Raw genomic sequence first — 26,139 nt, 5'->3', positions numbered from 1 at the left:
CTCTTAGCATTGGCTTGAATCACGTTTGCACAGCTGAACGATTCCCCTTCACGCTGATGTTTTCACCACATTTTGTAGGTATTGCTTCATTCCTGTGCCTTAGATTAGGCATGGTATAAACGTCTTACTCTGTTGCATGGACATGGAAAATCTCAGTATGGGGATCATGCTGTTTCTGTGTTGCAATCTGTGGTGCTAAGCTTTGCTGCAGCAGAAACAGCTGGTAGACTGCAGTGGAAGATCTGCTTCGTGTTTTCTCTAACATCTCCATTTGCAGAAGGAGAACTGGTGGTCAGACTTTCAGCACCGTTCCTCTGCATCAGAGAAACAGCAGCACAGGACACCAAGTGTCTGAGATGGCTGGTTGGGGCATGCTGACCTAGTGTTTGATTGCACCTGAGCAGTCATGTCCCCCAAAAACAGTGTGCTAGGAGATTGTGCTGCTCTTCTCAAATAGGCTTTGACTTACAGAAAGAAGCACAGACAGCACGAGCTGGGGAGAGTGCATGGCTACAATGGTGAGAAGCTCAGGGATAAGTCCTCTTGGCTGAGTGACTCATCCTGGGCCATGCTTTTGAGGAGTGTCCAAAAGCTGTGTCATCCCATTCAGTGCCACATGGAGGAGTTCTGTTGGGATTTCCCTTGCCTCCTTGGCTTTGGTTATTCATAGAATCATAGAATGGCTTGGATTGAAAGGGATCTCAAGGATCATCAAGCTCCAACCCCCTTGCTGCAGGCAGGGCTGCCAACCTCCACATTTAATACTAGACCAGGTATTCTCAGCTGGCAGCTCTCAGAAATACCAACTTCTCACAGGAGTTTCTGAACTGCCCAGGAAAACTGATCTGAGCTGGAAGCTCTTTTCTTGTGAGGTATTTCCCATCACAGAAATATGTTTGCATGAGCGCAGCTCATAGGATGGTGTCTGCAGCTCAGGTCTGGGATCAGGACAAGTAAAGAATCATATATGGAGCACAAATGTGTGTGCAGCCAAGGCTTGCAGTGCACCAGTCTGCAGGATAAACAGTTGGCTTCAGCCCATGGGGATCTGGCAGCACAGAGTTCATGCTGAAATGTAGAAATAACTGATGACAAGGGCAGGCTGCCACTTTTCTCTATTCATTTTATCTCTTAATGAGACTCACCCAGTCCTGCTACTGGGGACTGCCAGCAGGGAGGCCCTGCACAAAGCCCTCAATTATATTCCACCTGCGTGCCTCCAGCTGGCTCACAAGGTGAACAGGAAGAGTGCTTCTCTACCACTGACAGTATCCCTCTGCACCCCTGGCTGTCCCCCCTCCTTCCTCCTCTCCCCTGGCTGCAGCTCTAAGGTTTCACCCTCCTTGCAGGTCCGAGCTGAGGAGCATCTGGCTGGAACTCCTTTGGCCACAAGGCGCATTCACGTTTTGCAGGTGTGTGCTTAGATTTCCTGAGCACGTTCGGAGCTCAAGATCATGCCCAGTCTGTGCATCAGCAGGACGCAGAGCTGCAGGAGCAAGGTCGTCATCTGAAGTGGAGGATGGAGGGTGGGAACAGCCCCAGCGACGCTGTCTCTGCAGTGAGTATCCCTGGTCCTAAAGGATCGCACAGGGCTCTCGTTCAGTGCTTGCTCAGTAACTATGCCTCTTCTCAGGGAGCTCAGTGTCTGCCTGCCCCTGTGCTCATTCGCTGGTTTCCCAACTGGGGGAAATCTGCTGGCTGTTGAGAATCTCCCCATTACTGTGGGCTTTGAGGCACAATTGCATTTGGATTGATGAGCCTCCAGCTGTGCACAGCTCTAACTTGATTACAGCTCGCTGCTGTCCTGGTGGAATATATCTGGGAATTACATAGTGCTGAGAATGAACAGTTGCAGTCATGGAGGTTGCAGAGCCCATATATGGGCCTGCAGCATATCTAACCCTGCAAATTGACTGAATTTCTCTATTCTTCGGAGTATTTAAACTTTTTTTTTTTCTTTTTAAAAGCACAGTTGTGGTTATTGAAAGCACATTCTTTCTGCTTTGTAAAAATGATTTTGTGTGCCATTAAGTTAAATGGTTTAAATATAAAAATTAAAGTGATTTTTATATCAAGACATGGGAAGTGCTAGCATGACTACCAAGCTGTTTTGCTTCAAGTAACAGCTTGCTTTGCATCACTCTGTCTGTGACCACATGTCCTTCTCCTGTGCCCCCATCCTCCTGTGGGGTTTTTGGATGCTGTGCATCCCTGGCTGCCGGGATGCTGTTTTGCCAGCATGGCACACCACACAGCAGGACCCAAATCACGTCCTGGGGGCTGAAGGCAGCCTTAGCACAGGGCTGTGCTGCAAAACTGCAGTTCTGCTCTCAAGCAGCCCCAGCAGCTTGCACAGTGATTTCTTTTGTGAGCAGGAATTGTGTTTTACAGTGAAGGATAAAAGCAGCAAAAGCATTAATTTTAATTCCTGTTCTTTCTCTGCTTTCCTTGGCTCCCAGGGCAGGAGGCTTGCAGCACGATTCACAAACCCCCCCAGGACATTCTGGATCATCTTGTCCATCGCATTGCTTTTTGCAGCTGTTGGCATCAGCATTGGGGGGATTCTTGGCTTCTCCCACGGCTCTGCCCAGGTAAGGATCTCACCCAGGGAAGAGAGCTTCCTTCTGCCCACAACCCACTCTGTGCCTGGCAGCTCCTGCAGCCTGCAGAGCACTGTGAGCAGCGAGCTGAGCAGCTGCAGCTCACCCTGCAGCATCGCTGCCAGGAACCATTGCTTAAATTAGAGTAACTTCCACGCTTCATTTGTAAACCTAGACCCAAGCTGGCATTTTGCTAAGCACGCAGCTCCCAGCATGTTGCCGTATTTGCTAATGGACTCTGCCAGGCAGTATAGAGCAGCAAAGGATTCGGGGTGGGGATGCAGGAGGGGAGATGGTGTGCGTGGTGCTGAGCAGCTGATGGCACCACTGCCCTCTCTCTGTGCCAGGCTGGACCACAGCTCAGCCGGATCACACTGCATGGAGAGCAGGACGTGCCAAGGAACCAAACAGCCACAGTTGACGTGTCCAGGAGCACTGTCACCTATTACATCACCTCACAGAGTAACCGCAGTGCCATTGTGCTGTACGACAGCCAGCATGTGAGTGTGCTGCATCGCGTCCTGCTGCTGGGGTCTGGGTGCAAAGCAGGAAAGCACAACCTGCTGCTGTTCCATCTGCATCCCCAGCACTGTGCAGAGCTGCAAGATCACACTGGAGATAAGCAGCCACAGTCTCCTCGGGATGCACTGGGCACAGCACGGCCACAGCAGTTGATGCTTTGTTAGAGGGGAAATAATGCTCCTGGGCAGCACTGCTTGCAGTAGTAAGGCACATCTGTCTCGCAGGGCTATGTGTGCTACAGACTTGCAGAGCAGCATGCCTGCTACCTGCGCACAATGGACCCTGAGGACCGTGAAACCGCACAGGTGATGCTGAGTGCAGCTGAGCAGAGGGTGAGCGATGGGCAGCACGGGTTGCTCGGGCAGAAGTGGGGACTTGCACAGAGCCCTGGCATGCTGACTGCCCTCCCTGCCAAGGACAATGCCTTCTGGGCAATGCTTTGGTTCCCACAGGGCTCTGAGGAAGGATGCAGACAGCTCCCAGTGTTGCTGAGAGCCCATCTGTGAGAAAGAGCAGATCTGCGGGTTGGGGAAGGGGGCAATGTCCCACAGATGTGAATAGCAGAGCTTTCACAGAACCCAATCCCACTGTATTTGGTTACCTGCTCAAAATTCTGGGGAAAAGGAAACAAAAGAGTTTTGTTAGCAGTGTGCAGGGAAGAAAGTTGGAGTCAATCACGTATACAGACCCCCTGAGCAAACTGCTAATGGATGCATGGAGGGGGCAGCTCCTGTTTCAAGCAGCCAGATGCCTGCTTTGTGCCCTTGCCAGCTGCTCCCTTTCCACAGGCCAGGGCTGCCCCAACCCAGCCGGGACAGAGAAACATAGGAACTGCCTGCTCGGGGTACTAAAAGGGATGGATGGGGAGGGAAGCAGCTGCCAGGCTTAATGAGTGCTTTCACTTAATGTGAGGCACTTCTTGGGTTGTGGGAGTGGGAGCAGGGCTGGGGCTGAAGGAGCAAAGTGTCTTGGGGGAAATAACAGGGCTTTTTTTTCTAGGGTGACACATTGCTACTCCGGAATAACCAGACCAAGTACTACAGGGAGTTCTTGGGCATTGTGGCAGGGGAACAAGTGGACCCCAATGGCCTGGGTGAGGCCATCCAAGCCCTCTGTGAGCAGAAGTACATCTTCTGGGTCCAGAGAGCAGATGGTAAGTTGCATCTCCTTTTGCAGAAAAGGAAAGCACATTCGGTTAAGGACCTCTACTAGGAGCAGGCCTGTGCTGCACAAAAGTTACCGGGCTGTCAAGGCAGGGACAGGTGACCTCTGCTTCAAAATCAGGCCATTGTTCAGCCATCGCTGAACTGCTGGCTCACACCCACAACCTGCAGTGAGCTGCAGTGCTGCTTGGAGGCTCTGTGCCCCTTCCCTGAGCAGCATGGCTCTGGCTCTCTGCCAGGCTGTTGGCTTAACACCTGTCACTTTCATTTTCCCTAAAGGCAACCTGCAGCTCTCACCCTGGCCTTACTCCTGCTTTAATGAGAAAGGTCATCCCCTGACGCATTCCACGAGTTTGGCTCTCTAGAGACTCATAGCAACAGGGCTGCAAAACCATTCCTCTCACCATGTTTCTGTCCTTGCTCATTTGGCAGGTCCAGGGAAGCAGCGGTTGATCTACCTTTGCATTGACATATGTTTTCCAAGCAATATTTGTGTGTCTATCTGCTTCTATTACCTTCCTGATTAAGTCCTGCAGCCACAGATGCCCTCTCACTGCTCTACATACTTGAACTGTATTCCTGACAAGCCTCTGATTTCAGCAAGGAAAGTAACATCTACAACACTGCCTAAAGCCTTCCTACTGACTTCATGCTGCAGTTCAGGACAATTTAGGTAACATAACTCTGCTCAGTGCTGTTGGTACAGACACTTTATTTGCAGCTGCAGTCCAGGGCTGCATCTTGTACGTAGGCAGTAGATGTAGACAGAGGAACCACACGGAGTAGCTTGTGTTTTGTGGCCACGTGCCCTGTTCAATACTGGGCTGTTATACTTGCTGGGGGTGGTGGTTTAAGAGAGCAGATCTCCAAGAAAGTCTGTGAAATACATATTTGAATAAAGGGACTGCAAAACAAGAAAGCAGCTGCCTTTCCTCTTTCTGTTCAGCCCATTCCATCATTTAGAAAGGTTGATTTTTTCCACTTTGGGAAAAGAAAAAAAAAAAAAAATCAACAGCAGAAGCCACAGGGATGTCTCTAGCAGCTGCTCTGCACCCAGCTCCCCTCAGTGGCACTGTGCCTCTCATTCCCTTTTGTACCAGCAGCTTCCCTGGGAGGCCAAACACGTTTCAGTAATGGTCTGCCTGGAGCTGAAGCCTGGTGTTGCTCCAGGCAGCTGCAGCTGTTTCTGCCAGAGTAAGTCCTCTCCATCAGGGGAATGGCTACAAGCACATCCCAGGGTCCAGAGAGGGTGCTGGTCGTTTTCAGACAAGGGAAAACAAGTGGAGGTCCTTTTGTTTCAATACAACCATTATCCCAACACGCTGTCATTGAAAGCGAGGCAGACAACTGCTTTTTGGTGCCCGCTGTATTCTCTCTTGATCTCTCCAGTCTCCACACACCACAGTCTGGCCAAGTTATCTGAAGAGGCTGGAAAAGAATGAGAAAAGAGGAGGGAGAGATATTGTTACACGTCAAGCTTTTTTTTTTTTTTTTTAATGAGAAGAAATGTCGTCCTCTTGCTTCATTCAACAGTTATGAGCGCTGAGGTGATAGACAAGGGAACTGCAGAGCAAGAAAGCTGGTGTTTCTGTATTGAGATTTTCAGTAATTCAGAGAGAAGTTACTGTGGAAATTGTAACATGTTTTGAAAGGACTACTGTGCTGCAAGCAGCATGTCTACCAGGTGAAATGAACTGCACAAGAGGATCATCTCTCCAGTTTTAACAGTGCATCTGTTGCCTCCTATTATAGCACAGGCTGAAAGCTGAAGGGATTTCATACAATGCAGTGGGTGTGAGACTGGGTGCTCTAACAGAGGAGTCTTCTTTTCTTACATACACGGGTGCACTAGGGTTTGGCAGTGCTCCACCAAGAGAACCTGCTAGGTCCTGTGTCACCATCCAGAACCGCCCACCAGCCTGCAGGCAGGGAAGGAGGGTCTCACCTGTGACAATGTACTGCGAGTCTCCGGAGAAAGCACAGTCCCACATCCAGCCACGAGAGGTTTCCCCTGGGTTATTACTCTTAATGCTCAGCTCCGTCATCAAAGAAAAGTTTGAAGTCCTCCAGATCTTACATGTCTGATCTGCAGAACAGGTAGCCAAGAGCCTGCAAGGATAAGACAGGCACAGGTAATCTTATTAGTCATGCTGTACATTTAAAGGCCTCATTAATGCAGGCCTGGAACAATAATGAACTGAAGCCCTGTGTACTTAGTAATCAGATTTCTTTACCCCGTATCATCTGCCTTACGAGATTCAAGCTGAACTGATCTGGTGGAGGAGCACACTCACGTGGAGTCGGGGCTGAACTTGCACTGCAGGGCATAACGGTTGTGTGCTGGGATTTTGGTCTTGGGAATCAGCTGGGTTACCTCCTCTCCGATGCCACCCGTCAGGTTCCACACGTAGCAGTTTCCCTGCGAGGAGATGGGAGGTCTGTGGCTGGCTTCGTGGCCCTCAGCCAAAAGCAGCCTAGACTCTGCGTCCCGTCACAGCAGAGCAAAACCCTGTAGTGCATGGAAACTGGCTGCTCTGCCCCACAAGGATAACCCAGCACTGTAAATCCCATCCCATGCCCAAGCTCACCGAGCTGTTAACAGCCGCCATGTAGCTGGCATCAGGGTCAATGTGCACAGAGTTCACGGAGACTTCAGGCTCTGGAATCAGCTGCTCGTTGTGGTCTGTTTTCAGGTCCCAGATGTGAATGGCCCCACTCTGGTCACCCACAATTAGCTCAGCCTGCAAGAAAACAGTGACTGTGTCCCTTTAGGAAGAACCTCCCAAACAGCAGCCTTGGAGCCGAGTTCCAGAACAAGCCCATCCAGCACCAGAGCCCTGCTCTGCTTTAAAGCATTGGAGTCCTCTTCCACTGGACTACTCCCTAGCAGAACTGGGCCTCTGCTTGCTGCTGGGAATACTTTCAGAGCTCCTGCTCTTGGGCAGACTGTAGCCTGCTGAGCACCCCATGCGCTGATGGCAAACCAGGCATCAATCTCACCTTGCACTCTGCAAAAAGGCTGTTTAACTTAATAGAAGTGTTTGCTAATTTTATAAACCCCACTGCAGGTGCCTCGTTTTCAGAACTGTTGTTTGGAGCAGAAGCTAAACAACAACCACAGAGGCCAAATGATTTTCAGCATGTCTGAGCAGAGAGCATGAGGATGTAGCTTGGCCAGTATACAACTGAAGCACTCGAGCACACCTGAAGAACACAAGACTAAGTGGGTTTTTCTCTCTCTCCCCTGCTCTAGGAGGGTAAGGACAGGAGCCAGCTGAAGGGCAGCAGCTCTGGCTCCAATCTGTGCTGCTCAGAGCAGCAGACAATGCTGGCAGCTCTCCATTAAAACCAGGGCTTTTTATTGACAGACTTACACTGTCCATAATTTCAGCAGAATCCCTAGAGGAGATCAGGTCATCGGGTGCAGCTAATCCTGTACCTGTGACCAATGGCTTGCTTCTGGGGAAGACAATCATCCCTTGATATATTTAGCTGACTGTGTAGTGCAGAGGCATCTCCTGGACACCTCCTAGTCCACTCTTAGCAGCAGTTGCAGGTACACTTCTAACACTGCTGTGGCTTTACACAGACCATGAGAAATCCCTCTCTGGAATCAGCAGCTCTCCAGCATGAATTGCACAGACAGGATGGAGCTATCTGATTAAATACTGCCACCTCTGGGCTAACTAACTGTCCTGTTCACAACCCATTGCTCCTTCAGTAACACAGCCATAGCGATTATTTTGCATGCATGATCTATGTACAATATTTATTTTAATGCAACACATTCTGAATCCTATGGTGCTGCAGCAGCAACATTTGGCTGAACTCTGTTCCAAATGACCAATCTCACATTTAGTGCAGAACTCAGCATTCTGAGCTTTTATAAAAATCAAAAGCAAAGAAACATTCCTATTATTCATTTTTTAAAAAGGTTTGTTTTGAGAAAAAAAAACAACCTTATGCTGCTTTGTCTGCAGCTTCCACCCTGCAGCACCATGGATACAAAATGGATCACATGCGTTACAAACACTGCAATGATACGCATCGATTTTCACCACCATGCCCACTAATGCATCCCCACCATCCCCATTAGCTTCATTTCCTTAGCCCGAGCAACCTCTCTGACAGCTTTTGAACTGACCGGTGGATCTCCAGTAAACCCTGAAGACAACACAGACCTAACTGGGGCTGTTGGCCTCTGCTTTTTTCTGCTGGCTGTGCTATCCCACCTCGTGCCATCTGCTGCCCTCCCCTCACACCTGGTTTTATTCATGGGATGGTCTCAAAGGGATGAGAGTGGAACGAGAGGCACTGCGCTGTCTCCGTCCAACAGCCAGCAGGTAATTAGCACAAACTAGCTCAGCAAAGTCCTGTGGCTGCAGCATACGTGCTGATGCCTGCTGCAGGTGCAGAACAAGCCAGACACAAGCCAAGGACATCTGCTGGCTGCCAGCCCTGCTCGGGGATGTTTGCACTCTGACAGGGAGCAGCAATGGCAGGAGCAGGGACACACTCTGCCTGCACCAAGCCTGGTCATGCAGCAGCTGCTCTGCAAGGGAGCAGATGGACGTGCAGCTGGAGCTGCTGGTGCCGATCCTGCAAAGCCACCAAGAGCTGAGGAATTCACGCAACCAAGACCATCAGCCTTCCCATGGGCTCAGCAATGCTCCAGACTCCCAAACGTTTAGCGAGCACCACCTTTTCTAGGAAGGACAGTGACAAATGTGTACCTGGTTGGGGTGTAGGCAGACACAATTAATGGGAGCATTCACTTGGAAGATCCGCTGGCACTGCAGGTTACGAGACCTGCAACAAGAAGACACTGAATGAGCCCACGTGAGCCTGCGGAGGAACGTCCCCCTCCAGCAAGTCCTGCGCTCACCTGAGGTCCCATATCCGTGCCATGCAGTCCTCCCCACCCGTGTACATCCAGCGGCCATCCTCGTGGAAGCCCACGGAGGTGATGTTCTTGCTCACACCGTCGTAGTTGATGACGGGGTTGGGGTTGTTGGAGTTGAGGTCGTACATGCGGATGTGCTGGTACCCTGCGGCAGTGAACGGCGCTCAGCGGTGCGGGGGGTACCAGCGACCCCCAGCACCCCGGGGCTCACCTGCAGCCGCAATCATGCTGCGGTCGGGCGTGATCTCCAGGGCGTTCACCTGCTGCCGGCGGTGCTAAGGGCAGCAGCGGGACCCCACAGCAGGAATCCCCCGTCACACAAGCGCTCCCTCTCCCATCACACAGAGATCCCACTGCAGCACCACGACCACCCAAACCGGGCCCCTCTCTCAAGCCGGGACCCCCCCGTCACACCGTAACCCCGGCTCACACCGCCCCCCCTCGCCCTCGCGCCCGCCCCGTGGCAGGATACGGAGTCCTGGTGCTGCACGGTGCGGGTGCAGATGCCGCTGTGCGCCTGCCAGAAGCGCACCGTGTGGTCGTACCCCGCTGTGGCCAGGATGACGGGATCGCTGCCCACCGTGCCCTGTGCCGCGTTCATGGCGGCGGCGGCGCCGCGGGGAGCCGCTCAGGGCGGGCCCGGCCCGGTGGCGGCCGGCGCGGAGGGCGCGGGAGACCCTGCGCATGCGCCAGGCAGCCGGCGGCCGCTCTGCGCAAGCGCGCGGCGCTTGTCCTCAGCGCACAGGGGCGGGGTCTGCGACGTGAAAGGAGCATGCGCAGAGAGCAGAGCGGTGAGAGGTATGCGCAGGGCGCTGGGGGGGGTGAGGCGGGACCGCGGGGGGTAGTCAGCAGTGAGTTACGTCCCCAACGCTGCCGCCAGGAGGCGCTGTCCTGGAAACGGCCTCGTCGCACCAAGCGGAGTGGAGGGAGAGTGGCGGCTGTATGGGGATGCGGGGCACCGGGATACGGGGTGGGGGCACGCGGGGCGCACACGGGACAAACACGAGGCACACACGGGGCACACACGGGGCCCACGTTTCGGGGCCGGCGGGGCTCTGAGCCAGCGCGGAGTCGCGCCCCGCCGTGCCGGTGCCGGTGCAGCGGTGCTGTCGGCCCTTTAAGAGCGGCGCGGCGGCCGTGGGGCAGTGCTCGTACCCGCGGCCGTGCTCGCGCCCGGGGGCTGCCCGCCCGGTACCGCACCTACCGGTAAGGGGCGCGCTCCGGGGGCTGGGGCTGTCCGGTGGGTACCGGGGAAGCCATGTGGGCACCGCACTGGGAGGCGCAGTCGTTCCCCGGGGCGGGCGGTGCATCCCTTTCCCGACATGGCGGGATTCGGGGTACCGGGACCGGGCGCGGCAGTACCGGGGCTGAGGCGGGGATGCTCCGGGAGCGGGGTTGTGGGCTGGGCTCGGCGCGGCCGCCCCCGCACGCACCGCCGCGCTGCGGCAGCGTGGGCTCCGCATGGCAACGGCGGCGGGACGGCCGGGCACGGTGCTGCGCGGCTCCGGGAGGTAAGCGGGGAGCGGGGCCGGGCGCTGCGGGTGAGCGGTACGTGGCAGGTGGCCCCGAGGTGCAGGCAGCCGTGGGCGGGAGTCGCGGCTGCCCTCGGTGCTGCAGCCCGGCACCAGCAGGGTCTGATCCGGGCAACCTGCGCCTCTATTCGAGTTAGATAACGTATATTGAAAACGCGCAGTCTTGGCGAGCTGACAGCGTCCGTCCAAATATTTATAGCCGCTCTGATCAGGAGCTGTGTTGCCATGGCAGTGCAATTAGCACTTTGTCTATTAACGGCCTTCCTGCGGCCAAGAGGTGCTGAGCTCCCCGTACCGCGGGGTCTCAGAGCCCCGTGCCCTCCCGCACCCGCACTGCTCCTCCCACGAGGGCTGACGCATCGCTGCCGGGAGCATCCATCGCCAGGCGGGATGGAAATGGTGCAGGGATGGGATGGCACAGAGCGAGTGCCGCCGTTGTCCCCTGCGGCACACCAGGAGCATCACAAAGCGCATCCATGCCACACACGAGGCACATAAAACGAGCGCAGGGCACAACCTGCGGCGATGGGCTCATGGATGCTCAGCACACACCCTCACGTTGCTGCCCTGCCCTGCCCTGTGCCAGGGCCTCGTGCTCTGGGCACAGCGCGCCCCGTGCTGCCCTGCGGGACACGTTGGGTCCGGGTGCAGCGCTGCCCTGCGCTGTGCTGTGCGGGAGGAGGTGTCGGCAGGGATTAGGGTTGCATCTAGAAAAGGGCTAAATCAGAGCCCACGGCGCTAGGCGGCTCGCAGCAGCTCTCCCGTGGTGCCACCGCTCTGGCAATACAAACAAAACATTCGCAGTCAGCTGAGCGGCTTTGCAGCAGCAGCGACCAAAATTTTTTTTTTTTCTTTTTTTTTCCAGTTTCCAAATGCAGTCAGTGCTGAATTTAACCCTAGAAGGGGCCACTCACAGCTGCCCCACTGCGGGGGGGTCTGATGGCTATGTGCCCACACTGCAGGAATGGGTGCATGGGGCGTGCTCTGCTTCCCCAAGGAAGTGCATTGGAGCTGCAGGTGTATATATGGGTCCTAGAGTGGTTTCTGCAATGCCAGCTATATGGGAACCGCTGTGGCTCTCTGTGTCAGAGCTGGCAGCATCCTCCAGAGTGAGGAGGTGGCACCGTGGGTCCAAGCACTGTGCCATGGGTCCAAGCACTGCGCCATCCCTCGCTGTGAACATGGAGGGGGCCAGGGAAGGGGAACCTGCTGTTTCCTGCATTGCAAAGGCTGCCTTTTCTTTGGGTTCATTTTCGTGGTGTTTAGTGGCTCACCATCTCAGGAGTTATTCCAAGTGGTCTGGGGAGAAGGCGTGAAAAGACATAAAATGCATTTTTTATGAATCTTAATGGTGACAGCTCTTTGGGAGGAACTCTTCCCTGTACCTCTCATGTCCTATGTGTCTCATGAGAGATCCAACATCGGTTTAATCCAGCGTATCTGTCCCATTCCACAGTGCGTCCTGCAGACCCTGGACAGCACAGGGTGGTTGTGCTGTCAACCTTCTGCCTTCCGTGAGGAAAGCACTGCTCCTCCCACCGGGCTCAGACCTGAGGGCATTGTGCTCCTGCCTCGCTCAGAGGCTGAGCACAGGTCCTGGAGCTGCCATGCCCGCCCTGTGATGCCACCTGGCACAGCTGACCCATGACGCAGCCCTGATCCCACCACTCTCAGCGGTGGCACAGGAGCACACAGTAACAGGACCTGCCTCACAGCTGCCTTGTTTGCATTGGTGGAGCACAAGGAGGCTGTGCTCACAGGCAGAGACAAAGGCACTGGGACGCACAAGGTAGGAAGGACATGGGATGGCTCCAAGCGTGGCCCTGATGAGGACCAGGGTGGCTGGAGGGGTGTCCCCCTGTCACTTTTCTCTATGTGCCCTGTGCTTGGGGTCTCTCTATGGCTGCCCAGCCTGGGTGCTGTGGCACAGGCAAACCTCTTGTGTATGCCCACAGCAATGGCCTTCCAGCGGAGCCACAAGCTGAACCTGCTGCGCATTGCCGTGCTGCTCCTCGTGGCCTTGGCTGGCATCAAGTTCCTCTTCCGTGACAGGTGAGGTGGGAGCAGGAGTGGGACACAAAATGGTGTCCCGGTCCTGTGAAGGCTTGGTGCTGGGGATATACCTCTGTGCCTCCCCAGCTCCACTCTGCCCCATGCAGCTTAACCCTGCAGCTGCACAAGCACATCAGCAAGGACAGCACGTTCTGGGGGGATGCGCGGGACTCTGGCCCCCAGAGCCAGGCTGTGGAGGTCCAACCTGCAAAGATCATGGCCCCAAGGCAGGGACCTAAGCAGCAGTTCCCCAAGGACCTCAGTGCCACCGAGATGAGGCTCGTTCACCTGGACTTGAAGGGAGCTGCTCCCAGGGTCTCCTATCTGGAGCAGGTGAGGGTGCCTGGAGACTGGGCGGTCCTGGGGTCAGACTGACCAGGCTGTGCCTGCTTGCTGAGCTCACCTTGCCATCCCACAGTTGTTCCCACTCCTGTCCCGGCTGGGAGCTAACGGGATCCTGATCGAATACGAGGATATGTTCCCCTTCAAGGGGGAGCTGGAGGTCCTCAAGTCCCCCTATGCTTACAGGTGAGTGGGGCTGGTGCTGGTGGGGGGGGAAGGCAGCACCACTGGTGCCGGTGCTGGGTGTGACTTGCATGGGCTGTGCCCAAGATAATCGTGCTGGAGCTGCATTCATGCCTATTTCCTGCTGTATGGTGTCAATATTTGGGTCTTTAGTTCAGGCATAGAAATCCAGGAGGTGTGGGGTGGGGCAGGGCAGCTGGGGCAGAGCAGGGTGCTGCAGGAGGAAGAGGGAATGTTCCCATACACTCTTGCCCCCACTGAGGCTGTCCCTGCCCTCCCCAGTGAGGAGGACGTTGAGTGGATCCAGCAGCTGGCAGAGCTCCACAAGCTGGAGGTGGTTCCCCTGGTGCAGACCTTCGGTCACGTGGAGGTAGGGGCCAGGAGTGCTTGAGGGGGGGCTGAGGGGTGGGATTGGGACCCTGAGTAGTGGAGACACCCCCAGGATTGGGGCAGCCACAGCACAAAGTGGCATGGGGCTGTGTCCCGAATCCCCAGCATCTGTCTTGGGGATGGAGCCCTGGTTCTTGTCTCTCCTCCCCCCCATGGTGGTTTTCCTCCCCGCACAGTTCATCCTCAAACACCCCAAGTACCAGCACCTGCGGGAGGTGGAGCGCTTCCCCAACAGCTTCAATCCCCATGTTCCAGACACCCTGGCATTGCTCAAGGTCATCCTATCACAGGTGATGGAGAAGCACAGGCGCTCCTCGTGGATCCACATTGGTGCAGATGAGGTGGGCAGGGGGTTATATGAGACCCAGACATTGCCTGGTGCCAGGCGTGCTGAGCATCCCCAGCCCCACATGCAGGTGTTCCACCTCGGAGAGGGGAAGGACTCCAGGAATTGGATGAGCCGCAACAAGGGTGACACAGGAACCATATACCTGAAGCACATTAAGGAGGTGCTGGACTTCATCTCCACACAGTACCGGGGACTGCGGGTGCTCATGTGGGACGACATGCTGAGGAAGATCAGTGTGGGAGCCCTGCAGGGTGAGGGACTGGGGATGGGGATGGGGACAGTGTCTTGGCATTGTGGTGGAGGCATGAGTGATGCCCAGTGTTCATGTCACTGTTCCTGCCCTACAGAGTCTGGGATAGCAAAGCATGTCTCACCTGTGGTGTGGTTCTATGCACCTGACTTCGACGCAGAGCAGATTGGTAAGGTGCCATGCCAGGATCCCAGGGCTGCTCAACAAGAGGGGACAGTCCTGGGGCTGGCGGTGCTGCCACTGTGATCTGTCCCCGTCCGGGCTGTGCCTACCACCCTGCTCCCCACTGCTGCAGGGCAGTTCATCACCAAGTACCTGGAGAGCGGCTTTGAGGCCGTGTGGTTTGCCAGTGCCTTCAAAGGCACCACCGGCCCAACACAGAGCTGGCCTCCGCTGAGCTCCCACCTGAAGAACCAGCTCAGCTGGCTGCGGGTGCGTGAGGCCATGCCGCGTTTTGCCCCGCTGCGCTTCCAGGGCATTGTCCTCACCGGGTGGCAGAGGTGAGGGCCATAATACATGCATGCCATCCCCGAAGTGACCCCACATGAGGCCCTGGCACTGCATTCCCATCCTGCAGGTACGACCACTATTCAGTGCTGTGTGAGCTGCTGCCTGTTGGCATTCCCTCCCTGGCCATATGCCTCCAGACCGTGGTGAATGGTGAGCTCCCTCTTCCCCCTCTTTCCACACTGCAGCATCCTTGGGGGCTTCACCCCTCTGTTTTGGCGTGGTCCTCTCCAGGGGGATTCACGGAAGAGACACGGAGGAAGGTGCTGGAGGTGTTGGGCTTCCAGAGCATGCAGCTGGAGCAGAGCACATGGTGCGTGGCCAGGCAGGAAGAGTACATGGAGGGATCGGATGCTGGGTTTACCACCCATCCTGGGATCTCCCTTCTTCATGCTTTCCCTGCAGTGAAGGAAGGGGAGTGTTCCCTGGGGCAGAAATCTATCACATGGTGGAGCAGGTGAACAGACAGCTGAAGGAGAGCATCACCAAAATGCTGGAGGAGGAAAGGTAACACAGGGGAAGGCTCTGGTTATAAGCATCCCTGTAGCAGAGGGGGCCCGTGGGGTCTGGGGTGGTCCTGTGCCCCCCTGCATTCCTGTCTCCTTGTGCCTCCTCAGTGCCATCAAGGGCTGGTTCAGCCCTTACCACCGCAAGCACCAGTTTGGCAATCCTCGCAACATGGAGAGCTTTGGCAGCAAGGTGCTCAAGTATGTGTGGGGGCTTGGAGCACGCCCAGCCCTGCATGGGGCTGGGAGAGGCTCCCAGTTTGTCTCTGTGGCGTGTTCCCACTCTGCTCTCCCCACCCCAGGCTCCATGAGGACTGGGAGAGCTTTGTCCGGGACCTGCGTGCCCGCCTGGAGGGTATCTACTTCCCTGACACAGTGGAGGAGTGGATGGAGGAGAATGTCAACCCCTACCTGGACCCTCTGCGGGACCTGGTCCGGGACTACCGTGCCATCATCCGCCTCAACGCCCAGCCCAAGGCACCTTAGGGGCTGTGCTTCCCCATGGACTGGGCAGCGGGGGCCATGGGAATGGTCTGTTTGCTGGCCTGCACCCTTCTTCTGTTCAAGGCACGATTGTGGTTTGTTTTGTACTGCACAGAGAGCCCCGGTGTGCCCCACTTCCCAATAAAGTATTTTCGTAGATGTTGCTGAGTGATGGGGGGCTGCAACTGTGCCCCCTCCCTGCCTGCATAGAGGAAATGGGGCTGGGAGGAATGGATCATCCCTGTCCCATCCTGGGGGGACCCCTGTTCCTCAGGAGGTCTCAGCTGCTTGGGGCTGGGGCTGAAGCTGGTGAATTTGGTTCCAACATCTTCTGCTACAGGCAGAGAAGGGGCAGCTACTGTCCCACAGTGTAGCTGGGCTCCTGGGACTGGCCATCTCCTCCCTGCAGTACATCACCCAGCGCAGTGAGAGTGATGCTGGGGACAGAGGCAGCAAGGTGAGGGCTGCTCCGGGCTTTTCCATGCCTCAGTGTGCCTTGGTATGAAAGCCTGGCAGCGTCCCCCAGTGCCTGCTCCCCATCTCCTTGGCTGCTTTCAGCAGCAGCAGCCGCCAGTGACTCCCTGATGGCTGGGAGGGAAGAGAGCAGCACTTGTTTCCTGCACTGAGCTCTTCCCAAAGCCTTTCATCTCTCCCTTCCTCCCTCTCAGCCAGCGCCTGGAGCCTCCTGTGCTGGCAGTGCTCACTGTGATGTGCCACCCTCCTGCAGCAGTGTTGCATCTAGGGGCTGTGTGGGGGGGGAGGCAGTCCCGTGGACCCCCAAACCCACAGCTCCCTGAGTGCAGGGCACTGATTGCAGCTTTGTGTGCACAGGGCAGGGATGCAGATAGTTCACTGCACGGATTTCTATTCTGCAAGGACCAAACAGGCTTGGCAAGAGCCTGAAGGGAGCTGCAGGGATACGAAGTTGTCTGAGGCTGCTGCTGCTGCAGTGTGGCTCAGAGGGGCAGGAGGGGTGCACAGCTTTGCTGCCCAGATTCTAGCTGCAGGGATCCTGGTGTCCTGGAGGCTGTGGAGAGCTTCACTGCAGAGGGCTGTGGGTATAAAGAGATCTTTGTGGAGAAGCCACGGTTATGTCCTTGCATGGTGGCAGCTCCCAGCCCAGGAACCCCGCAGCAGTTCAGGTCCCCACACAGCCATGCAGTGCCAGCCTGTGGGATTAGAGGACAGATTAGGCAGCGTTTTGTGCTGGAAACCTAAATGTCCTGGATTGGAAAGTGGGGGGTGGGGAAAAGAGAAGCACCCTGGGGGGGTCACCCAGAGAAGGGGGGCTGCAGGGAGAGCCAGGGGCTGCAGAGGGTGTCCTTAGGCTGCAGCCTGAGGGTATAGACAGCCCTGGGGTGGGCAGGGGCATGGCAGTGGCAGGGGAGATGCGTTTATATTTGGATGTTGCTTTGCACTCCACATCCTTCCTTCTGCTCCATGCACCTCTCCATGTCCTGCAGCTGCCTGTCCCCATATGTAGCTCCCTGGGATGTCCTGCAGCTGCTCACCCCTGCTGTCCTGCTGTGACCTGTGCATGTCAGTGGGGTGCCAGCCTTTTGGGGTCTGCAGATTGGTTACTCCTTCTGTCAGTGTGCTTCCAGAGAATGTTTATAAATAATGTGATAGGTGCTTTATATATATAAACATAAATATTTATGTATGTATAAATAAGTTTGTATATAGGTTATTTTGCCAGAGCTGGGCCCTTAGCGAGGCTTTTAGGCAGTAACTCACCCGAGAGAGAGAGAAATTCGAGTGTGATTCTGTGCTGTGTTCAGCTCTGACTGGACACCGCTGGCACATTGATGGACCATCCATCATCACCCCATTTCCGAGCCTGTTTGCAGCATCCTCATATAGCTAGGCATTTCCCATCACCTCCCATGTCCCGATCATTTAGGCCACAAAAAAATTGCACGGGGACGTATGTCACCAGCCACTGCGTCCACGGCAGTGGAAAATTAGGCAGCAATCAGGGCTTTATTTAACAAAAAGGGAAAGCTGCTCAGCCCGGTTCCGCTATCAGCCACCCGGGGGCCAGCAGCGGTGACTGCAGAGGTCGGGCAGGGCCGGGACAGGCCCTAGGCGGGTGGCGGGCTGCCGCCGGGCAGAGCGGCGGGTTCGCCCCGCTCCGGCCGCACTGCGCTCCCCCCGCTCCGGGGGCACTGATTGCTGCCACCTCCCCCGGACTCGGCACCTTCCCCAGCTCCGGGGAGGGGATCCCCGCGCCCCGCCCGCAGGCACCGGAGTGACCCCCCCGCGCCTTCCTCCTCCCCCTCCTTCTCCTTTTCCCCCTCCTCCTCCTCCTCCTTTTCCTCCCCCCGTGCAGCCCAGACCCCTCCCCGCGCGCTCGGGGCGGCCCCGCTCCTCCGTGCGGCCCCTCCCGGGGCTCCCCCCTCTCCTCTCGCATCGCCCCCGGGGTCGCCCCGGTGCGGATCCCGGTGCCCCCCGCCCCACCGCGCCCCGCCCCGCCCCGGGCGCCCGCCGCCGCCGCCCCCGCCTCCGGAGCGGACTGGGAGGGGGGGCCCGCGCCGCGTCGCGCCGTGCGGAGCCGAGCCGAGCCGCCCCTCGCCGCGCCGCGGAGGATGCTCGGGCCGTGAGCCCGCAGCCGGTAGCTCCGGCGCCGCGGAGCCATGGGCAAGGACCAGGAGCTGGTGCAGGCGGTGAAGGCGGAGGACATCGCGGCCGTGCAGAAGCTGCTGCAGAGGCCCAAACCCGGCAAAGCCAGTGAGTGCCGCGACGCGGGGCCGGGCCGGGGCCGGGCGGGGGCGACGGCACCGCGGGCATCCCCCCTTCTCCCCGGGCATTGGCATCCACCCGCTGCTCCGGGGGCCCGGCGGAATCGCGCCGTGCCCATCGCCGGCACCGCGGCACCGCGGGCGGGGGCCAGGGGGTATTCCCGGCGGCACCCCGGGGGCACGGCCCGGCCCGGAGGTGGGGGACATGGGAGGCTGCAGGCGGCGGAGCATCCTCGGGCGCTGCGCGGGGCTGCGAGGAGCCGTGTGCGCTCTGGTCCCGGTGCGGTCACGGTATGGCCCCGCAGCGGCTCCGGTACGCCCGGGGCAGGCAGGCAGGCAGCGGCCGGGCTGCCCTTGTCCTGTGCTCGGGAGCAGCCTGCGGGGATCGGGAAGGGTGAGGGGCTGCGGCCCCAGGGTAGGGCTGGGGGCATCTGAGCGTCTGTGTGCGTACAGTGTGTGTCTGCATAGACCATGCATGTGTATGCATGGACAGCGTGTGTGTGTATGTGTGCATCAAGACTGCCGGTGCTTGCACACAGCTGCGTGTGCCTACGTGTGTGCAGCTGTGCTCGTGTACGTGCATGTTCGGGTGTGCATGTGTGCCCGTGTTTGGGTGCATGTCTGTGTTTGTGTGCCGGTGTGTGCCCTGGCATATGTGTGTTGGGATGCGTCTGTGTTGGTGTTTCTCTGTGTGGGGGTGTTTGGATGCATCTCCACGGGTATCTCCCCGCGTGCAGCCCTGCATCGTGGCTTTGCACACCTCGGTGTGTGCACACCAATGTGTGTGGCTGTGCACGGGGCTGCGGGGGTGTAGCCGTGTCTCGCTGCGTACGTGTGTGCAGCTCCCGGAGTCTCTGCTCGGTGTGCATGGCTCTGTTGAGGCGTTTCACTCAGGACTGAATTATTCATGGTGCTGATGCAGCCGCAGGTTTCAGGCCTGGTGTGTGGGGGCCAGGGGCTGTCCCTGAGCATGGGACCACAGCACACAGCCCCACTGCCACTGCACCCTGCATCCTTCTCTCCCAGTTACGTGGGTACCCCATGGTCCCAGTGCCATGTAGGTTCGTGTGCTTTCCCCTTTTGTATAGTGGGGTTTCTACTTGAGCAGGGCATTGTGCTCTCTATGTCCTGGTGCTGAGCAGGGCTGGCCCTCATGTCCCCTCAGTGCCATGCAGGGTAGTGGTTGTGACCCCCGTGTCCTGAGCTGTTGGCAGTGTTGGTGTTCCCTGTGTCCAGATGTCACATAGGACCATTGTGGTGTCTTGCATGTCCCAGGTGTTGCCCAGGTGCTGTCAATGCTGATGGCCTGTTGGGGAGAGAACAAGCTCCAGCTGTGAGCCTCATTCATCCCAACCCACTTCAGGTGCTGCTGATTCCACGGCCTCAGAGTGGTGTGTGGTGATGGGACTGTGTGTGGCCCACAGCACTCTCCCCACACTCCCCTCTCAAACCCCATGGCCTGGGTGCCCAGCTGGCGTTGCTGTGGCAACAGGCAGTGGTGCCAGAGTGCTACCACCTCCTCCTGCATCACATTCATCTCTCCACAGCCCTGCTGCATCTTCCACTGCAGAGTCCATGGGCTGGGGTGGCTGTGGGGACTGGCAGTGCTCTGTGTGCTAGGCTCACAGGAAGGGGACAAGGGACATCCAATGAGGTCAAACCCCCTCCTGTCCCATGCCTAGCTGAGCTGCATGCTTCCAGCTGTGCCAGAGCCCCTCGTGCTGTGACTCCTGCTCCTCATAGAACCCAACCTGTAGTGCCATGCTCCTGGTGTGGAGACACACGAGCCGCCCTGCAGCAGGGCTGCAGGAGCCTGGGGGGTGCAGAGCACCACCGGGGTGTCCCATATCGCCATCCCCTCTATGTGCAACTCCCTTGCTCACCTCGGGCACTCCCTGCACTCTTCGGCACCAGGAAGATTTGTAACTGTAGCTCTGTTATCTGGATAATATCCTATTCATGTGGGGGTTTAATAAATGAGATTTTAAAAATCCCTGCGTGAATTAACACGGGTTGCCATGGTGACGTGGGGCCCAATTTAGCAGAGTGGAGTAAGAGTTTGTGGGGCCCGTGCTGGCCGCAGCGCGCACCGCGCTCGCTTCCCGGGCATCCATAATTGATGAGGTTGTCTGAAAGTTACGCAAATCAGATGCAGGGATTTGGCAGCAAACTGTTTCCCTCTCTGTCCCCTCCTCCCTGGTGCTACCTCGAAGAATTGTCATGACTTGGCGTTTTCACCTCTGTCCACGGCTTGGGCACTGTGGGGTGGGATGGGGGCCCGAAGTGTCCCCAGCTGGGTCTGTCGTGGGGCGCTGGGCACCAGGAGGTGGGTTGTGTTGTTCTGGTGCAGGGGACCCTCAGCATTGGCATTTTTGGCAGGTGGGCTCTGTCTTTGTGACAGTGCTGCCACAGTTGGCTCACCTGCTTTGGAAATGGCTTCTGTAGGGCCCCTGCCTTGAGCTGTGGGATGGAACACCTGCCCCAGTTTCTCCCACTTGCTGGGCTGGGGGTTCTGTGAATCACTTCTATGTGCAGCAGGTTGTGTGGCACAGATGTCCTGGCTCATGTGTCCCCATGTGCTCTGGGTCCCTCTCTCCAGGACGCCAGGAGCCAGGCTCAGGAGATGGACAAGCACCTCACACACCTCTCTGCCAACAGGGCCCAGCCCAGCCTAACCCCACTGCCATGGGGCACAAGCAGCTCTCAGGGTGCAGCATGACTGTGTTGCCACCCGCACTCTGCGCCGTGTCCTGTGTGGCACCAGTGGGACCATGAATGAAGCAGCTGGTGTAGGAGCTGGGCAGCTCTGTTGGTGCATGGGGCAGCAAGCAGCATGGGCAGATGTTGGGACCAGGAGGCAACTGCAGCTCAGCAAATATCCTGAGGCTGCCCAACATTGGGCACTGCCTTCCTGTGGCACTTGGCACCTCCAGGCATAACACAGCTTCACCTTCTGGTCCCACATGAAGGGGTCAACAGGTGGAAGCCGGAGGCAGGAACTGGACCCTTTGGGGCACATGGGGTCCCCACAGAGCCATGCCATGCCCAAGGCCCAGGACACAGCATTCTGTCCTCTGATGCATCCTGTGAGGTGGCCAGTTAATTCTGCTTTTTTTTTTTTGCCTGCATTTGATTACATTAATAATCTCCTCTGATAACAGTATTTAATAAAACCAGGCTAATATGGCGCAGTTAGGAAATGTCTTTGACATTTTACAATTCAATTTCCATGCAGTAAAAGGCAGGGCAGCTGCAAATCCAATTGTGGTGCAGTGCACAGGGCGCGTGTGGCCGGCGGCTGCCAGAACAGCCCTGTTCCCCCCATCCCTCCAGCAACACAGGAAACTTCCCCATCCATGGCTGCTGCTTGCAGCTCCTGCCGTTGCATACCCCTGAGTGCTGCAGGGATAGCCACATGGGATGCTGCCCTCTGTATGCATTACGGACCTCGGGGAGATGCCCACCCCCAGCACAGGGACTGAAGTTGGCTGCTGCAATACTTAACAAGGTGTCAGTGCTTCCCTTATAAACTTCTTTTCAGGGTTTATAACTGCGTGTGAAGCCTCGCTCCAAGCAGGGACTTGGCAGCCGGGAGCACGCCGGCGTGCGCCAAGTCTCCTTCCAGAGGGGGATTATTACTCAGCTCGGAGTGACATGTATTTATTTTACATTTTCTTGCATCTCTCTCTGGCCGGGCCAAAGCTGCCGGCACAAACCCTCCCTTCCCGCTCCTGTTTTGGGGCCGACTGCAGGGTCTGGGCAGCAGGGAATGCGGGCCAGCACCCTGCTCCCAGTCCCAGGCTCCCATGCTGGCCTGGATTTCCTTGTGTCATACCAGGTGAATTCAGGGCTGCACCAATTAGTCCTTTGCTGCAGGCAGACAGCCTCTTGTGTTGGGGCTCTCAGGGTGCTTCCCTTGTGGGGAGACCTCGTACTGCGCCACCGTGCTCCCCACAGCACAATGCTCAGTGGTGGGGGAAAACTCTGGGCATGGCCTGGACCAGGCTGGGCACCAGTGGCTTGGCATCCTGGCAATGCCACCAAGAACTCAGGGTCCTGGCAATACCACAAAGTTCTCGGGGTTGCAGCAGTGCCATGGGGCCGGGTGCTGCATGCAGCCCCATCTCCCCCTTCACAGCCGCCGTGCGGTTTCCCCTAGCCAGCCTGGCGTCTGGCTCTCTCCTGCTCTGGCTGCTCTGCCTTTAACCCTTCCCTTCCCCTTGCAGGCACTGGGAAAGGCCACGATTGCCTCCATGGATCAGTGAGCCTGAGCGTCACCAGCCCTCTCTACTCCCCTGTGCCTGCAGGTCCCCACTGTGTGACCCAGCAAAGGCAATGCCCATGGATGGGCTGTGCTCAGCATGTGGCAGGCAGGAGCTGTGGGGTGCATTGTGTAGGACGGTGATGCTTGAGGCTGTGCCTGTGTGTTATCTGCCACATTGCTCCTGTTGGTGCCAGCGTGCTCTGTTGGTGCACTTTGTGTCTGAGGGACTGCTGCCCCTCCTGCTGAACACTCACCATAAACCCGCTCTGCATCCGCTTTGCCATGCAGGTCAGCTAAGGGTGCCTTTCACAAGTCTTCAAAGCACGGTAGGGAGAGCATTAAAGAATGGGTTTGCTGATGTTTAATGGCTGGCCTGCATTACTGCTGGACCAGGCTCCTGCAGGCAAGCAAAGGAGGCTAGGAGTCAAAACCTGCTTGTGCTCTGTTTGGATGCTGCTGCTCTGCTGCTCTGTCCCTGCTTTGTCCCGATGCTCCAGAGGGATGTTCTGTGCTGGGCCAGTTACCGAGCTTGTGTGCTGCACCAGCAGCCACCTCTGCCTGATCACTGTTCCACCCTGCAGCAGGGATGTGTGCAGGACAGCACAGCATGCCCGGGCAAGGAGCAGCGCTGCCGACGGGTCGGCTCTCATGCCAGGCTGAGAGGGATCTTTAAGCTGTAATGAAATGTTAATAGTATTTTCCAACTCAATATGGGAGTAGAAAATGAGGTGTTTTAACACTGGGCTCTGCAGCGACAGGAGCAATCAGCCTGAAAAATGGGAAGGCAGGGATGCAGCACCATCCCTGCACAGCTTTCTGCTGTGGCACTGTGACGGATGGGTGCTGTGCCTGGTGTGAGCTGCGTGGCCAGGGGAGTGCAGGGCTGTGGGGAGCGGCCTCTCCTTGGGCCCTGCCAGCAAGGTCACCGTGCTGTGTGGTGGCAACTGTCCCTATTGTGAGGACTGGGGTGCTGTGAGCTGCTGGGATCCCAGCACTGTGCTGTGCTTGGGTCCCAATCAGCTGGAGAATGAGCAGGTTGGGGTCAGCGTGCAGCCACGATGAGTGCTGCCATTCTGAGCATCATGCCTGCAGCTGGCTGCTCCGCACTGGCTCTGCTCTGCCCACGTGCGTGTGTGTGCATGCATGCATGTGCCCATCAGCATCCATGTGCATCACGTATCCTTGTGCATCTGTATGCATCCGTGTGCAGTGTGCGAGCGTGTGCCTGTGTGCTCGCCCTTTGCAGCCATGTGTTCCGCATGCCTGTGGCCCCGGCCTGGCGTGGGGCTCGACACTGGGGCCAGCTCTCAGCAGCAGAAGCAGCCGCCGGCTGATCCCTTCCAGATGTGGCTGTCGGGGGCCCGGCTCGCACCGCCTCCTCACTGAGGCCCATGGAGGTCTTGTTCCACTGCTGCTGGCGTGCACAAAGCAGCACCTGCCCGGCTCCTGCATTGCAGCTGGGCTGTTTATGGCGTGCTCCTCACAGCTCTGTGCTGCTCGGCAGCAGCTCTTCTTCTGGCTCTCTTCACTTCAGCGTTAACACGCTCTGTGATTCTCTCACTGAGCTCTCACACCCCAGCTCCCAAACCAATTCCCTGCAGTATGTGCTGTTGTGGTGACACTGGGAATACTGGGGAGTGGTCCTTGAGCCCTGCCTGTGCCCTGCAGAGCTGTGAGATCGTTGAGAGCAGCGTGCCCCTGCTGTAGCCCAGTTGTGTGTCCCCATGCTGTGCAGTGGGCATAGAGCAGTCTGTGGTGATGAGTGCACAGGGACAAATGATGGCACTGTGGGTGCTGTGTTTTGGTGCAGACCCTAGGGCTGATGTATCAGTGTGTGGTCTGGGAGCTCGAGTCATGGCCCTGCAGCAGTGCTCTCTGCATGCACAAGTACGGGTGCTGCTGTGTTCACGAGGAGCTCCCCACTGCTTCCCAGTGATGCCCACAGCTGGATGGTAGGAGGCCAGGTAAAAGTGTCTACTCATTAGTTAATGATGCTATAAGGTGCACAAAGCTGCCAGTCCCCTCCCACAGCCCAATGGGCTTCCGGTGTTCCCCACCCTTGGAAAGGGAACGAGGGGCTGGGAGAAGTTGTGAGCACATGGACAGGGCCAGGCAGGACTGGGTCTGTTCCATGCAGTGCCAGCTTCCCCATCTCTGCCTCCCCCTCCATGACCTGTGTGTGCCCTCCAGCCCCGTGCCGTGCAGCAGCTTCAGCATGTTGGCAGTAACTCCTTCCAGCCGGTGTGATTACTGAAAATTACCTGTTTAACATCACCCTGGAGCTGGAAGAATGGATTTCAATTAAGGCTCCATGAAAACGGCACCAGCAGGGATTTGAGCAGAGCTGGAGGTGGGCGTGCGGCTGGCGCGGGGCTGCTGATGCTGAGCCCTGTGTTGCCCCTGCAGTGACGGTGCCACCTCCCTGCTGCTGTCCCTGTGGCTGCAGCTGCAGGGGGTAGCTTGGGGGCAATGGGGGTGACCGTGGTGTGTGGCTCAGCTGGGCTCCCTGGCACGTGGCAGAGGTCAGGTGAGGATATGGCCTGGTGATGCGTAGCAGCGGGGATGCTGGTGGGACCGCTGGTGAGCACAAGCTGGTGCAGGTGGGCATTGTGTAGGGACCTGGGTTTTGTTGGGTTGTGCTGGGGGCTGTGGTCGAGGCAGTGGATCTGGCCCCAGCCATTGGCTCTGCACTTGGTGCTCCCAAGCTCCTCAGCGCCCATCTCTCCCTGCGTGCCATCCTCCCCCATTGGTGCCATCCCTGGCAGCCTGGAGGGACAGCCCGTCCTTCCTCCCTTTGGTTCGGAAAGTTTCCTTTTTATAAAAAAAAAATTACAAAGGAGTCCCCGCTGCCTCTTGAAAGCTGCATTTAAGTTGCTTCATTCTGGCCCCAGGGGACAGCCCTGCGCTGCTGCAGCACCGTGACTCAGGCTGCCACGGCCTATTGATTTTGAAGTGCAGATTTCTTGGCTCCCTGGGGAAGGCTCCGTGCAAGGGCCGGGGCATCAGGAGCAATCAGTGCCCACAACTCCACAGTGCCCCTCAGCCTCACCCTGGGCCTCTTTTTCCCTGGAGGAGAGCCATGCTGAAGCCACCACAGCCCTCCTGTACCCTGTGCCTTGTCCTGAGCTCTGTCAGTGTGCTGGGATGAGAGTGGGGCTGGTGACATGTTGGTGGAGAATCTAGGGTCTTGGGGGGCAGTTTGTGATGGGCAGTGGGTACCCAGCTGGGATGCAATGGATGTCCATCCAGCTGTGACTGGCAGCTGTCTCATTGCGGTGGGTGCTGGGGTGTCCATCTGTGTTGGGCCGTTGTTGTCCATCTGTGTCGAGTGGTGGATGTGCAGATGTGCAGG

At 57.3% G+C, this 26,139-nt stretch overlaps 4 protein-coding genes across 14 annotated transcripts in view; 3 read left to right on the top strand and 1 right to left on the bottom strand.

Moving 5' to 3' along the window:
• Window positions 1-174: 174 nt before the first annotated feature.
• On the top strand, window positions 175-5,263 carry BRICD5 (BRICHOS domain containing 5). 2 transcript variants are annotated; one of them, XM_085237293.1, is made up of 7 exons: window positions 175-1,248; window positions 1,425-1,558; window positions 2,460-2,591; window positions 2,948-3,100; window positions 3,347-3,454; window positions 4,122-4,275; window positions 4,718-5,263. In XM_085237293.1, the coding sequence occupies exons 1-7, from the start codon at window positions 1,089-1,091 to the stop codon at window positions 4,810-4,812; spliced, it is 936 nt and encodes a 311-aa protein (XP_085093419.1). In that variant the 5' UTR covers window positions 175-1,088; the 3' UTR covers window positions 4,813-5,263. The 2 variants fall into 2 exon arrangements, with proteins under 2 accessions (XP_085093419.1, XP_010717819.1); XM_010719517.4 differs by lacking the exon at window positions 175-1,248 and having other exon boundaries at window positions 1,363-1,558.
• On the bottom strand, window positions 4,981-9,916 carry MLST8 (MTOR associated protein MLST8). Of its 3 annotated transcripts, none has more exons than XM_085237290.1 (8): window positions 9,661-9,916; window positions 9,400-9,448; window positions 9,171-9,333; window positions 9,019-9,094; window positions 6,874-7,026; window positions 6,580-6,704; window positions 6,231-6,394; window positions 4,981-5,713 (listed from the first exon to the last, which is right to left on the bottom strand). In XM_085237290.1, exons 1-8 carry the CDS (start codon window positions 9,787-9,789, stop codon window positions 5,595-5,597), a joined length of 978 nt encoding a protein of 325 aa, XP_085093416.1. In that variant the 5' UTR covers window positions 9,790-9,916; the 3' UTR covers window positions 4,981-5,594. The 3 variants fall into 3 exon arrangements, with proteins under 3 accessions (XP_085093416.1, XP_085093415.1, XP_085093417.1); XM_085237289.1 differs by having other exon boundaries at window positions 9,400-9,451; window positions 9,661-9,915; XM_085237291.1 differs by having other exon boundaries at window positions 9,400-9,463; window positions 9,721-9,915.
• Window positions 9,917-9,951: 35 nt separating this feature from the next.
• LOC100550711 (hexosaminidase D-like) lies at window positions 9,952-15,941 on the top strand. Of its 7 annotated transcripts, none has more exons than XM_085237286.1 (15): window positions 9,952-9,986; window positions 12,177-12,509; window positions 12,676-12,772; window positions 12,880-13,105; window positions 13,191-13,300; window positions 13,580-13,667; window positions 13,864-14,028; window positions 14,104-14,287; window positions 14,384-14,455; window positions 14,582-14,786; window positions 14,864-14,946; window positions 15,028-15,106; window positions 15,199-15,300; window positions 15,411-15,500; window positions 15,602-15,941. In XM_085237286.1, exons 3-15 carry the CDS (start codon window positions 12,678-12,680, stop codon window positions 15,783-15,785), a joined length of 1,683 nt encoding a protein of 560 aa, XP_085093412.1. In that variant the 5' UTR covers window positions 9,952-9,986; window positions 12,177-12,509; window positions 12,676-12,677; the 3' UTR covers window positions 15,786-15,941. The 7 variants fall into 7 exon arrangements, with proteins under 7 accessions (XP_085093412.1, XP_085093410.1, XP_085093413.1 ...); XM_085237284.1 differs by lacking the exon at window positions 9,952-9,986 and adding an exon at window positions 10,024-10,128; XM_085237287.1 differs by lacking the exon at window positions 9,952-9,986 and adding an exon at window positions 10,153-10,699 and having other exon boundaries at window positions 13,978-14,028.
• Window positions 15,942-18,257: 2,316 nt separating this feature from the next.
• Window positions 18,258-26,139, top strand: part of CASKIN1 (CASK interacting protein 1) — a 29,525-nt gene continuing 21,643 nt past the window's right edge. Inside the window, exon 1 of one of the 2 annotated variants that reach the window (XM_085237279.1) lies at window positions 18,258-18,512. In XM_085237279.1, coding sequence (XP_085093405.1) covers window positions 18,419-18,512 — 94 coding nt within the window. In that variant the 5' untranslated portion in view covers window positions 18,258-18,418. The remainder of the gene's footprint in view (window positions 18,513-26,139) is intronic. The other variant, XM_085237280.1, reaches the window with a different exon arrangement.

This window comes from Meleagris gallopavo, chromosome 16 (genome assembly GCF_905368555.1).
Source record: "Meleagris gallopavo chromosome 16, MGAL_WU_HG_1.1, whole genome shotgun sequence".
Taxonomy (NCBI): domain Eukaryota; kingdom Metazoa; phylum Chordata; class Aves; order Galliformes; family Phasianidae; genus Meleagris; species Meleagris gallopavo.
This window is presented reverse-complemented; position numbering and strand designations above follow the sequence as displayed.

Excerpts from the sequence above, each read along its gene's own strand:
- MLST8 (XM_085237289.1), bottom strand. The coding sequence starts at position 9,789 with ATGAACGCGGCACAGGGCACGGTGGGCAGCGATCCCGTCATCCTGGCC. Across the intron at positions 9,334-9,399 it reads CAGCATGATTGCGGCTGCAG|GGTACCAGCACATCCGCATG; the intron begins GTGAGCCCCGGG and ends TCACTGCCGCAG. Across the intron at positions 6,705-6,873 it reads TGGCGGCTGTTAACAGCTCG|GGAAACTGCTACGTGTGGAA; the intron begins GTGAGCTTGGGC and ends ATCTCCTCGCAG.
- BRICD5 (XM_085237293.1), top strand. The coding sequence starts at position 1,089 with ATGACAAGGGCAGGCTGCCACTTTTCTCTATTCATTTTATCTCTTAAT. Across the intron at positions 1,249-1,424 it reads TCACAAGGTGAACAGGAAGA|ATTTCCTGAGCACGTTCGGA; the intron begins GTGCTTCTCTAC and ends GTGTGTGCTTAG. Across the intron at positions 1,559-2,459 it reads CCAGCGACGCTGTCTCTGCA|GGCAGGAGGCTTGCAGCACG; the intron begins GTGAGTATCCCT and ends CTTGGCTCCCAG.
- LOC100550711 (XM_085237286.1), top strand. The coding sequence starts at position 12,678 with ATGGCCTTCCAGCGGAGCCACAAGCTGAACCTGCTGCGCATTGCCGTG. Across the intron at positions 14,288-14,383 it reads CAGTGTGGGAGCCCTGCAGG|AGTCTGGGATAGCAAAGCAT; the intron begins GTGAGGGACTGG and ends CCTGCCCTACAG. Across the intron at positions 15,501-15,601 it reads TTTGGCAGCAAGGTGCTCAA|GCTCCATGAGGACTGGGAGA; the intron begins GTATGTGTGGGG and ends TCCCCACCCCAG.